Here is a 14,087-nt window from a genome sequence, read left to right on the forward strand (position 1 = left end):
TGCAATTGGCCATGTGGTTTAGGAGGAGATGTTGTTTGAAAAGTTTAACGCCATTTTTTGAAGGACGCACAAGGCACGACGCACGACGGACGCAGAGTGATGACAACAGCTCACCCTTGAGCACAAAGGTGAGCTGAAAAGGTAATAAGGACAAACCATCAAACTATAGACCGATTTCTTTGATAAGCTGTGTTGGAAAAGTGATGGAACGTATTATATTTAAACATATGTATAACTATTTTCATATTAACTCATTACTATTTCATAATCAATCTGGTTTTTTGCCAGGTCACTCAACTGTCTACCAGCTTATTGATATTTATAATCAAATTTGTAAAGCTTTTGACAACAAAGAATCAACATGTATTATATTTTGCGATATTTCAAAAGCGTTTGATCGAGTTTGGCATAAAGGTCTTATCTTCAAATTAAAACAGTATGGAATTCTAGGAAAATTGATCTCATGGTTAAACAACTATCTTTATAATAGGTCTCAGAAAGTTTTTGTGTCTTCCTCTTTCTCTAATACTACAACATTACTTGGAGGAGTCCCCCAGGGATCCGTCCTTGGTCCTCTTTTATTTTTAATCTATGTTAATGACATTGCTGAATCCCTTCTAAGTGTAACTAGACTTTTTGCCGATGGCAGTTCGTTGGCAGTCTCATCTAAAGATATCTTGTATATGGAAGAAATTCTAAATAAAGACCTTACATCATGGTCTAAACAATGGCTTGTAAATTTCAATCCAGCAAAAACTGAGGTCATGTTCTTTTCATTTTGTAACCAAAATGAACCAAATCTTTCTTTCAATGATGTACAGCTTAAGTATGTAGACCACCATAAGCATTTAGGAGTAACATTCTGTCAAGATAGGTCATGGCATAAACATATATCTATTATAGTATCCAAAGCTGCAAGAATTCTTGATTCAATGAAAATGCTAAAATTCAAGGTAAAAAGAAAAACTCTAAATAACATTTACACATCTTGTTTGTTTTGTTTGTTTGTTTGTTTCAATTTTACGCCTTTTCCCCAACATTATTTCAGTCATATAGGCAGGTAGTTTCCTAACCATCGTTCCTGGAGAGTTACACCAGTACCGTCCTCCGCGCTAAACTACCAAAGCATCTCCCGGGGATCGAACCCACGCCAGAGAGGTAACTGGATTAGAAGTCTTGACTCTAACCCCTCGACCACGGAGACGGTTTTACACATCTTATTTATGTCCACATTTAGAATATGCATCTTAAGTATGGGATAATTGTACACAGTTTGAAAAAGAAACGTTAGAATAAATTCAGTACGAAGCAGCTCGCTTGGTAACTGGTTTAACTAGATCCGTATCAATTCAAAATTTACTTAAAGAGATAGGATGGGTTTCACTTTCAGACAGACGACAAATTCAAAAACTAGCTTTAATGTATAAAGGAAAATATAATTTATCACCACAATATCTTATGCAACTTTTTCCACCATCTGTCGAAATGGCGTTAGAAAACCATTATTCGTTAAGAAATAATAGTGACTATATTACTTTAGCCAGACGTACCGAAATTTACTCAAAATAAGTTATTCCATCAGCTATTCAATTATGGAATAATCTTCCGACAAACATTCGCGAATCACAGTCGCTAGCTTCATTTCAAAACAAGATTAAACAGTTATATAAACCTCAAGTAGTTCCATCTTTTTTCTTATACAGAGATCGTTTCTTAAAAGTCCATCATACTCGAATTAGAAACAATTGTAGCAACTTAAATAATGATCTTTTTATTAACCATTTAGTTTCAAGTCCATTATGCCAATCATTATGCCATTACGCAGACATCGAAAATGCGGAACACTATTTTTTCCGATGTAAATTATATACTATGAAAAGACGTATACTTTTTTGGAATACCAGGTCATTTCATCCTCTCAGAAGTAAGAAATTATTACACGGTATTGATGGACTTGCAGAAACCGAAAAACATAAAGACTATTTCAAGAAGTGCAAAATTTCATCAAAAGTAGTAGAAGATTTACCTTATTTTGTTTACACATGTACTATATTTATTTTCATATTTAGTTTATAAAAATACTGCTGCAAATCAAGGTTTGGTGCGTTTATTCTAGTGGCAAATTGTTAATGGCATATTTTTTTCCATTTAATCTCATTAAGTCATTTTGTAATTTTCTTTGTTGTTTTTTTTAGTTAAAATACACAAAACTAATATCGCTTATCATATCTCAGAATTTCTTAAATCCGCAGTTACTATGTTACCATTAAGCCAACAAGATAGACCTTTAGGGGAGGACCCTAGATAATGTTGGTATAACTTTTGGTCCAGACTTTTTGTATGTACATTATATTTATGCTTAAGATAATGATGTTAAATTGTGTAAATTTATCATGTACAAAATATACAATAAAATATTATTTAACTAAAAAAGAGACCATTGTATAAGCAACCATTTTGGTGTTTTATTTGCGTGGTAGCTTAATACACATTTGACAGTGATATACATACCAGTAATGAAATCTTGAATGGCAGCAATTAAAGGTTCTCCATTTCTTGGTGTTACTATATTGGCTTTTGACTGAAAATTAAAATTAAAATACAAGTTATATCTTTAAGGCAGATGTAGTTCCAACAAGAGTGATCAGTGATCACATGTGTCTTCTTGATAGCAATAACTCAACAAACATTAGCCACCGCCTGGCTGTGGCAATGCTCGACTTTTTACTTTTTTTAAAAGCAAACAAAGAAACGTTTGAAGAAATCTTAATGTTTTCTTTTTATAATTTTAAAAGGTCAGTCTTGTCACACTAGTTTTGTCAAAGTATGAATTTGTTCTTAAAATAAATGACAATAGAAATATTTTTAAAATTCACAAGAAGAAAAACAAGAACTGTCGGAGGACAGTAACGCTTGACTATTCGAAAAGTTGTCACAAGTGTGTTTCATTGAGTATAATAATGCTTACCTATATGAATACATAAAATTGTCCCAAAAAGTACAAAGGCTTGTTATTAAGATGTTTTATCGAGTGAATCACTGCTTTATTATTATGAATGCATAAAATTGTTCCAAAAAAAGCACAAACCCTTCAGTAGTTATGGAGATACCAGCTTACAAGCAAAAACTTTACCAAGAATTTCTAAGCCGAAAAAGGTGCATAATTATGAAAAAAAAATCAGAATTATGGGACTTGTGCCAATCATGTTAAATAATCACAGAGAACAAGTGTGTGAAGTTTCAATCCATTCCCTTCAGTAGTTATGGAGATACCAGCTTGCACGCAAAAACTTAACCAAGAATTTCTAAGTCGAAAAAGGGGCATAATTATGCAAAAAAGCAAATCAGAGTTATGGGACTTGTGCCAATCATGTTAGATAATCACAGAGAACAAGTGTGTGAAGTTTCAATCCATTCCCTTCAGTAGTTATGGAGATACCAGCTTACACCCAAAAACTTAACCACAGGGACGCCGACACCGACGCCGGCGATGACAAATGGGTGACTGCATTAGCTCTATTATTCTGCGAATAGTCGAGCTAAAAATATTATTGAAAATTCGCACGAAAACACGGCACACTGCAGCCAGGACTTCAACAACAGGTTTCTGGATTGCTGGTCAAGTATGCTGACCAATACACCACAGTGGCCGTTGTGTTTTCTTTGTGCTAATTGGCCTTATATACTTAAGTTTTTTTTAACTTTATTGTGACATCATCACTTTTATTACGATAGGGCAGTTGACTAACTGAGTCACTATTAATTTTCCTTATTGTAAATATCTTATGGCAAACTTATTTATATATATATATATATATATTAGGGATGGCAACGAATACCAAAATCAATACTCGAGTACTCGGTCATTATTCCGATCGAGTACTCGGTTACTCGGACGATTTCCAATGATCTTTAAAGTTTTATCACACAATATCAACACCGTCTGCATGCTACTTTCGTTTTCTATTTTGATTCATAGAATTAGTAACTATAAATAGGACTGCAAGAAATACATATATAAATATAAACATAAGAAATGTCAATGACAGCATTTATTATATACCTACAAATTTTCTCACTAAAATACAGGATGAACTTGAAGCGCGAATACGCTTCAACGGATAGAAAATTATTGTTAATTGTCACTAACATAATACGGTACCATATATGGAAGTGCCGGACTATTTTTGACGTTTGTTCCGATCTTAGCTGTGTATAAACGTAGAATTTGGAAACGGAAACCAAAATTATGAAAGGCGTGGCCGGTTTTGCAAAAATTACGTATTCATCCGTCGGTCAATTTATTTCTTGACAGCTACATTTCATTTCTGAAATTTCTTATAGAAGTGTAGTATAATGAATCATTTATAATTCAAACGAATAGGTATATAATAAAAGGAAAATTATGTTGTAGCCTATGCATTTTTCTACTCGCAATGTTGGAAAATTGATATTTCACTCGACTTTCGGTCTCGTAAGATATCAATTTTTCCACCGCTCTCGTAGCAAAATACAAAGCTACAACATAATATTCCGTATATATATTTACGGTTATATAATTAATAAGTTTCCTAATATTTTAAGGTGATTAAATATCATAAGAGGCCGAATGACGTAAACGACACAGGACTGTGTTCAATCCCATACGCGTGTCAAACTGCTGATCGCCTCGTTAAACTTACGATATCATTTTCACACCTCTGCAAGGATGTTTTGATTGCACTTAACAAGTATTTATACAGATACGTGTACATTTCCGAATTTCTGAACTAATCTTTCTAAATGGCAAAAAAGTAGAAATTAAATATTTTTTTCCGAGTAATCGAATATCAATTTTGTTAACCGATATTCGGACATTCGATCGAGTACTCGGTTAACCGGTTACTCGTTGCCATCCCTAATATATATATATATATATATATATATATATATATATATATATATATATATATATATATGCAGATGTATTACAAAAGAAACTAGAACTGACACTGTCATGGCGTGAATACCCCCGCATCTTGATCTTTGACCCAGTGACCCCAAAATCATTAAAGGTCACCTACTAATTATAACTCAACTCCATGACAAATATGAAGACTGTGGGTAAAAGGAATCTTAAGTTATTGGGCGGACAAGCTTTTTTAGTAAAGGCCCCTGTAACCTTGACCTTTGACCCAGTGTCCTAAAAATCAATAGGGGTCATCTACTTATCATGACTAACCTCCATGCCAAATATGAAGACTGTGGGTCAAAGGTTTCTTAAGTTATTGGGCGGACAAACTTTTTGAAGTCAAAGTCCCTGTGACCTTGACCTTTGACCCAGTGACCTCAAAATCAAAAGGGGTCATCTACTTATCATGACTAACCTCCATGCCAAATATAAAGACTGTGGGTCAAAGGAATCTTAAGTTATTGGGCAGACAAGCTTTTTACAGTCAAGGCCCCTGTGACCTTGACCTTTGACCCAGTGTCCTAAAAATCAATAGGGGTCATCTATTAATCATGACTAACCTCCATGCCAAATATGAAGACTGTGGGTCAAAGGTTTCTTAATAAATTGGGTGGACAAACTTTTTAAAGTCAAAGTCCTTGTGACCTTGACCATTGACCCAGTAACCTCAAAATCAATAGGGGTCATCTACTAATCGTGACTAACCTCCATGCCAAATATGAAGACTGTGGGTCCAAGGAATCTTAAGTTATTGGGTGGACAAGCTTTTTGAAGTCAAGGCCCCTGTGACCTTGACCTTTGACCTGGTGAACTCAAAATCAATACTGGTCATCTACTCACCATGACTAACCTCCATGCCAAATATGAAGACTGTGGGTCAAAGGAATCTTAATATATTGGGCAGACAAGCTTTTTACAGTCAAGGCCCCTGTGACCTTGACCTTTGACCCAGTGTCCTAAAAATCAATAGGGGTCATCTATTAATCATGACTAACCTCCATGCCAAATATGAAGACTGTTGGTCAAAGGTTTCTTAATATATTGGGTGGACAAACTTTTTAAAGTCAGTCCCTGAGACCTTGACCATTGACCTGGTAACCTCAAAATCAAAAGGGGTCATCTACTAATCGTGACTAACCTCCATGCCAAATATGAAGACTGTGGGTCCAAGGAATCTTAAGTTATTGGGTGGACAAGCTTTTTGAAGTCAAGGCCCCTGTGACCTTGACCTTTGACCTGGTGAACTCAAAATCAATACTGGTCATCTACTCACCATGACTAACCTCCATGCCAAATATGAAGACTGTGGGTCAAAGGAAACTTATATTATTGGGCAGACAATTTTTTTGAAGTCAAGGCCCCTGTGACCTTGACCTTTGACCTGGTGGCCTCAAAATCAATAGGGGTCATCTACTCGTCATGATTAACCTCCATGCCAAATATGAAGACTGTGGGTCAAAGGAATCTTTAATTATTGGGCAGACAATTTTTTTGAAGTCAAGGCCCCTGTGACCTTGACCTTTGACCTGGTGGCCTCCAAATAAATAGGGGTCATCTACTCATCATGATTAACCTCCATGCCAAATATGAAGACTGTGGGTCAAAGGAATCTTTAGTTATTGGGCGGACAAGCTTTTTGAAGTCAAGGCCCCTGTGACCTTGACCTTTGACCTGGTGACCTCAAAATCAAGAAGGGTCATCTACTTGTCATGACTAACCTCCATGCCAAATATGAAGACTGTGGGTCAAAGGAATCTTAAGTTATTGGGCGGACAAACTTTTTGAAGTCAAGGCCCCTGTGACCTTGACCTTTGACCTGGTGGCCTCAAAATCAATAGGGGTCATCTACTCATCATGACTAACCTCCATGCCAAATATGAAGACTGTGGGTCAAAGGTTTCTTAATATATTGGGCGGACAAACTTTTTAAAGTCAAAGTCCCTGTGACCTTGACCTTTGACCCGGTGACCTCAAAATCAATAGGGGTCATCTACTAATCATGACTAACCTCCATGCCAAATATGAACACTGTGGGTCCAAGGAATCTTAAGTTATTGGGCAGACAATTTTTTTGAAGTCAAGGCCCCTGTGACCTTGACCTTTGACCTGGTGGCCTCCAAATCAATAGGGGTCATCTACTCGTCATGATTAATCTCCATGCCAAATATGAAGACTGTGGGTCAAAGGAAACTTAAATTATTGGGCAGACAATTTTTTTGAAGTCAAGGCCCCTGTGACCTTGACCTTTGACCTGGTGGCCTCCAAATCAATAGGGGTCATCTACTCATCACGATTAACCTCCATGCCAAATATGAAGACTGTGGGTCAAAGGAATCTTTAGTTATTGGGCGGACAAGCTTTTTGAAGTCAAGGCCCCTGTGACCTTGAACTTTGATCTAGTGACCTCAAAATTAATAGGGGTCATCTACTTGTCATTACTAACCTCCATGCCAAATATGAAGACTGTAGGTCAAAGGAATCTTAATTTATTTGGCAACAAGCTTTTTGAAGTCAAGGCCCCTTTGACCTTGACCTTTGACCTGGTGACCTCAAAATCAAGAAGGGTCATCTACTTGTCATGACTAACCTCCATGCCAAATATGAAGACTGTGGGTCAAAGGAATCTTAAGTTATTGGGCGGACAAACTTTTTGAAGTCAAGGCCCCTGTGACCTTGACCTTTGACCTGGTGGCCTCAAAATCAATAGGGGTCATCTACTCGTCATGATTAACCACCATGCCAAATATGAAGACTGTGGGTCAAAGGAAACTTAAATTATTGGGCAGACAATTTTTTTGAAGTCAAGGCCCCTGTGACCTTGACCTTTGACCTGGTGGCCTCCAAATCAATAGGGGTCATCTACTCATCATGATTAACCTCTATGCCAAATATGAAGACTGTGGGTCCAAGGAATCTTTAGTTATTGAGCGGACAAGCTTTTTCAAGTCAAGGCCCCTGTGACCTTGACCTTTGATCTAGTGACCTCATAAATTAATAGGGGTCATCTACTTGTCATGACTAACCTCCATGCCAAATATGAAGACTGTGGGTCAAAGGAATCTTAAGTTATTTGGCGACAAGCTTTTTGAAGTCAAGGCCCCTTTGACCTTGACCTTTCACCTGGTGACCTCAAAATCAAGAGGGGTCATCTACTCATCATGATTAACCTCCATGCCAAATATGAAGACTGTGGGTCAAAGGAATCTTAAGTTATTGGGCGGACAAGCTTTTTGAAGTCAAGGCCCCTGTGACCTTGACCTTTGACCTGGTGACCTCAAAATCAATAGGGGTCATCTACTCATCATGATTAACCTCCATGCCAAATATGAAGACTGTGGGTCAAAGGAATCTTAAGTTATTGGGCGGACAAGCTTTTTGAAGTCAAGGCCCCTGTGACCTTGACCTTTGATCTGGTGACCTCAAAATTAATAGGGGTCATCTACTTGTCATGACTAACCTCCATGCTAAATATGAAGACTGTGGGTCAAAGGAATCTTAAGTTATTGGGCGGACAAGCTTTTGGCTGGAAAGCTTCCTAAAACGGAATAATATCGTGTTCAAAACTCAGGTCGTAGAACGTGGTGAGGTGAATAGTGACACTGTGAAACAATGGAAGGATACCCTCGCGGATCTGTGCAAAGGATACGAGTCTCACAACATCTTCAATATGGACTAGACAGGTCTATTTTACCGGGACACTACTAAGTCTACCTTCTTCAAAACAGGGGAGAAATGCACCGGAGGAAAACGATCAAAAGGGCGCATCACAGTCGCCTTATGTGCTTCCATGACTGGTATGTTTGTTAACAGAATTAATCAAAATACTTTTATGTCTATTAAAAACATTTCATGTATAAAAATAGAAACACAACAGTAGTTTATTTTTAGAATCGCTGTTTATAGCCATTTATAGTAGCCAATAAAAGCTTGCGGAAGTCTGATGTATTCATCCAGTGATGTTCAGTTATTATCGCTATTAATAAACATGTAAATATTGTCCGAAACTAAGAAAAATGCGTGGATGAATTTTCTTAATATTTATTGCAAAACGGATCATAAAAAAGTGTTTTGTGATGGCTAGTTAAAGAGGTATTAGTTTTTAGCATATATTTAAGGTGTAAAATCCATTTTGTTAAACTTAAAGCAGGACATCACGGTGCCACTCTGTGCTGTAGAACTTTTATATTATAATGCAATTTGTATTGTGATATGTTTTGTTTTCAAGTTAATAAATGTAGATTCCGTTTACAACATTTTATTAAAAATAATGAACTGTTCTTCAGGTGAGAAGCTGCGACCCCTTGTCATTGGGAAATCCAGGAGACCTCGATGTTTTGGCTGTATGAGCACCGAGTCGCTACCAGTGAGATATGAGTCCAATAAGAAGGCCTGGATGTTGACTCCACTGATGGAGGACTGGCTGAAAGAGCTTGACAGGAAAATGGGTGCTCAGAACCGTAAAATATTACTGTTCCTGGAAAATGCTCCACTCCATCCTGACATAACATTGAAGGTAAAACCATTATGAATTGTAAATTAAAGAGGGATTTGGGGGGGGGGGGCATGGCTGAGTGGTTAGTGAGTCTTCATCAACAACAAGAATAGATAGACAGTTTCAAGCTCAAATTACATTTCACTTTATAACAACGGACATCTGGAGGAAAAAATAAACTAGATTTGAAACTTCTGCACTATTTATTGTTTAAAATCTACATTTATCAAAACATTGTCTCTGTGATGAAGGTGATAAAGTCACACTCTGACTACAAAAAACATTAAGGATTCATCAATCGAGGGTCATGAGTTTAAGTCTGTTATTAAAATTTAAGTAGCATTGAAATAGGCAATATGACCCCAAAAAAAGAAACAACAAACAATATTTTATGGTTTTTATATTGTTTCAGAATGTAAAATTGCAGTTTTTCCCTGCAAACACCACCTCTATCCTCCAGCCGATGGATGCCGGCATAATTCAGACAACAAACATGAAGTACAGGAAGCGCCAGCTACAACATGTGCTCGTCACTATGGAATAGAAACCTACTAAGCTTGGACCTGAGATCTTGAGAGAAATTACAATTCTACAGGCCATCTACTGGATTTCTGAAGGAAGTGGACTCTGATACGATTGTGATAAAAAAAAAAATGGGTCAAAGACAGAAAAGGCCGGGTTGCATTTGTACACAAAATATCATGAGGCTGTGATGTTACGAAAAATTTTTTCCATTGACCCATTTATGTCGAAAATTTAATTCAGTAGGTAAACAGGAAGTGGATTAGCTACACACCTAAAATCGAATCCCACAGTATGGGACCATGTGTCAATGCTGTATGCCAAATATCAAGAGGCTGTGATTAGTAGTTTCTGAGAAAAATGTTACGAAAATTTCCTACCATTGACCAATGTGAACAGGAAGTGGATGAGCTGCAGACTTGAAATTGAATCCCACAGTATGGGACCATGTGTCAATGCTGCATGTCAAATATCAAGAGGCTGTGATAAGTAGTTGCTGAGAAAACTGTTACGAAAATTTCCTACCATTGACCATTAATGTCGAAAAATCTAACTAATTTAACTAAGTGGATAAACAGGAAGTGGATGAGCGACAGACCTGAAATCAAATCCCACAGTATGGGACAAAGAGTCAATGCTGTATGCCAAATATTAAGAGACTGTGATAAGTAGTTGCTGAGAAATCTGTTACGAAAATTTCCTACCATTGACCATTAATGTCTAAAAATCTAACTAATTTAACTAAGTGGATAAACAGGAAGTGGATGAGCGACAGACCTGAAATCAAATCCCACAGTATGGGACCATGTGTCAATGCTGTATGCCAAATATCAAGAGGCTGTGATAAGTAGTTGCTGAGAAAACTGTTACGAAAATTTCCTACCATTGACCATTAATGTCGAAAAATCTAACTAATTTAACTAAGTGGATAAACAGGAAGTGGATGAGCGACAGACCTGAAATCAAATCCCACAGTATGGGACCATGTGTCAATGCTGTATGCCAAATATCAAGAGGCTGTGATAAGTAGTTGCTGAGAAAACTGTTACGAAAATTTCCTACCATTGACCATTAATGTCGAAAAATCTAACTAATTTAACTAAGTGGATAAACAGGAAGTGGATGAGCGACAGACCTGAAATCGAATCCCACGGTATGGGACCATGTGTCAATGCTGTATGCCAAATATCAAGAGGCTGTGATAAGTAGTTGCTGAGAAAACTGTTACGAAAATATTTTCCCCGCCCGCCTGCCGTGACCGCCCGACATTCACCATACTATAACCCGGATTTGCACCAGTGCAACCCGGCCAATGATGATGATGATGATGATGATGATGATGATGATGATAATGTGTTATGTATTCATAATAAAAATACATTTGGTAAACACACAAAACACATAAGTAGATGATAGTATAGCTTAATATTTATAAAGAAATAAAGATAATACATCTTATATTTTGAAAAATTACTGACCCCCCCATTCAGCAGCCACCTGCCTTGGCTGGCTGCTGAAGACAGTTTCGACTGTATCTGACATTAAATTGGCTGACATCCAATATAATTTAAACAATTCATGCGTTTTCCAAGATTCTATTATAAGATTAATGTAGTGTTGCAAATTCTAGTTGGTAATATTAAATTTGAAGGAGAGACAAATATAGGAAAATAGAATAAACAACTTTGTATAAAATTAATATATGTATTTTTGCAATCATATTGTTTCAAAATAATCTTTGCATGAATTGAAATCTGTACTGGAAGGGGATGTTGAACCAACTACTGACAAGCTGACTGTGTCTGTATTAGTTTTAAAACTAGAAATGTGTCCATAGGACACGGGTGCCCCAACATTCCACCGATTTGTCAATCTTATGTCTCTAGGTCAAATTTTTTTTTGGCTACAAGTGCCCAAGTTGAAAACTTAACATCTTTTATTAAGTAAAGGGCAAATACTACTAATACTGAATAAATCCACAAGAAAACCCCAAGGTACATAAGAACACATGCTGACCAACATTCTTGTAAACTGTCAGGCCTACAGGTCAAATACTTTTTGAGTTACGTGTAACACAAGTTGAATATTGTAAATTTTTACTAAGTCAAAGGCAATAACTCTAAAAATACTAAAAATATCTACACAAAAATACCCAGGTGCACAACTACACATGCTGAGCAACATTTCTGAAAGGTTTCATGACTAGGTCAAATACTTTTTTAGTTACGTGCGCCACAAGTTGAAAATTGGAAATTTTTACTACCCCTAAAGTGGGTGCACAAAATAGTATATTTTAAAGAAAATTCTAAGGTAGCTTTTGAGTAGTCTGGACAAGTTTTGTGATGGACGGACAGACAGATGACAGAGAAGTGATCCCTATATGTCACCACTACTCTGTAGAAGCGACACAAAAATGCTGTCATTTTTATTTCTCAAAACCATTTTATTTTCATCAGTTCTGTTACAGTTTCTGATATGGTTCTCCTGATATGGTTACTTAACTATCTGTTGCTTTTTGGCATTTACTAATTTACGGAGATTTAGTATTTGCATGGATGACAGAATACCACTTATGCTACATATATTAAATAATATTTTAGATATGACACTGTTTCTTCATATGATAATTATCTCACATAATCTTAAGTCATTATTAAAACATTATAAACATGGGAAGAATCATATTTATTTCTAAGTCCTTATTTGCCCTCAATTTATCTTTGCTTTGTATGTTTCAAACATTTGTACAATACACATAAAAAAATATTGCAAAAAGTTAAGAAAATTAACCGAACAAAATTCAATCTCTGAAATATAAAGAATCCTTTTCCTGCATTAAGTATCAATTATTTCAATCATACATATAAGACTTAACAACAGCTGTTAATAGGATTGCATGCTCACATACACCTAGTGACAGGCAGGTCTATGCTATGAAAAAAAGTTTAAAAAGGGGCATCTATGAAATTCCATTAAATATAAAAGCGGGGTTATAAATAGGTATTCCAAAATTCAAAGCAAAAACCTTCAAAGGTGTAATTAAATATTCAAATCTATCGTTAAAACAGTAAGACTTTAAAGACCAATACTTAATCAAGAAAACTGTCCAACAATCGAAATAATAAGAACTGTTGGAGGACAGTAACGCTCGACTATTCGAAAAGTTGTCACAAGGGTGTTTCATTGAGTATAATAATGCTTACCTATATGAATACATAAAATTGTCTGAAAAGGTACAAACTCTTCAGTAGTTATGGAGATACCAGCTTACAAGCAAAAATTTACCTAAAATTTCTAAGTCGAAAAAGGGGCATAATTATGCAAAAAAGAAAATCAGAGTTATGAAACTTGTGCCAATCATCTTAGATAATCACAGACAACAAGAGTGTGAAGTTTTAATCCATTCCTTTCAGTAGTTATGGAGATACCAGCTTACATGCAAAAACTTAACCAAGAATTTCTAAGTCAAAAAAGGGGCATAATTATGCAAAAACGCAAATCCGAGTTATGGGACTTATACCATTCATCTTAGATAATCACAGAAAACAAGTGTGTGAAGTTTCAATTCATTCCTTTCAGTAGTTATGGAGATACCAGCTTACACGCAAAAACTTAACCAAGAATTTCTAAGTCGAAAAAGGGGCATAATTATGTAAAAAAGCAAATCAGAGTTATGGGACTTTTGCCAATCATCTAAGATAATCACAGACAACAAGAGTGTGAAGTTTCAACCCATTCCCTACAGTAGTTATGGAGATACCAGCTTACACGCAAAAACTTAACAAAGAACTTCTAAGTTGAAAAAGGGGCATAATTATGTAAAAAAAGCAAATAAGAGTTATGGGACTTGTGCCAATCATCTTAGATAATCACAGAGAACATGTGTGTGAAGTTTCAATCCATTCCCTTCAATAGTTATGGAGATACCAGCTTACACGCAAAAACTAAACCAAGAATTTCTAAGTCGAAAAAGGGGCATAATTATGTAAAAAAGAAAATTAGAGTTATGGGACTTTTGCCAATCATCTAAGATAATCACAGACAACAAGAGTGTGAAGTCCCTTCAATAGTTATGGAGATACCAGCTTACACGCAAAAACTTAACCAAGAATTTCTAAGTCA

General features: G+C 36.1%; 1 protein-coding gene and 1 pseudogene across 2 annotated transcripts in view; one reads left to right on the forward strand and one right to left on the reverse strand.

Annotated features, from left to right (window-relative positions):
• Positions 1-2,410: 2,410 nt before the first annotated feature.
• The window catches only part of LOC132739850 (DNA-directed RNA polymerase III subunit RPC1-like), a 150,938-nt gene continuing 139,261 nt past the window's right edge, over positions 2,411-14,087 (reverse strand). For both annotated transcript variants that reach the window (XM_060727664.1, XM_060727663.1), the window contains exon 12: positions 2,411-2,581. In XM_060727664.1, the coding sequence (XP_060583647.1) occupies positions 2,426-2,581 (156 nt within the window). In that variant the 3' untranslated portion in view covers positions 2,411-2,425. The remainder of the gene's footprint in view (positions 2,582-14,087) is intronic.
• On the forward strand, positions 9,219-10,854 carry LOC132739853 (tigger transposable element-derived protein 4-like; annotated as a pseudogene).

This window comes from Ruditapes philippinarum, unplaced genomic scaffold, assembly GCF_026571515.1.
Source record: "Ruditapes philippinarum isolate M1 unplaced genomic scaffold, ASM2657151v2 ctg1003_1_1_1_1, whole genome shotgun sequence".
Taxonomy (NCBI): Eukaryota; Metazoa; Mollusca; class Bivalvia; order Venerida; family Veneridae; genus Ruditapes; species Ruditapes philippinarum.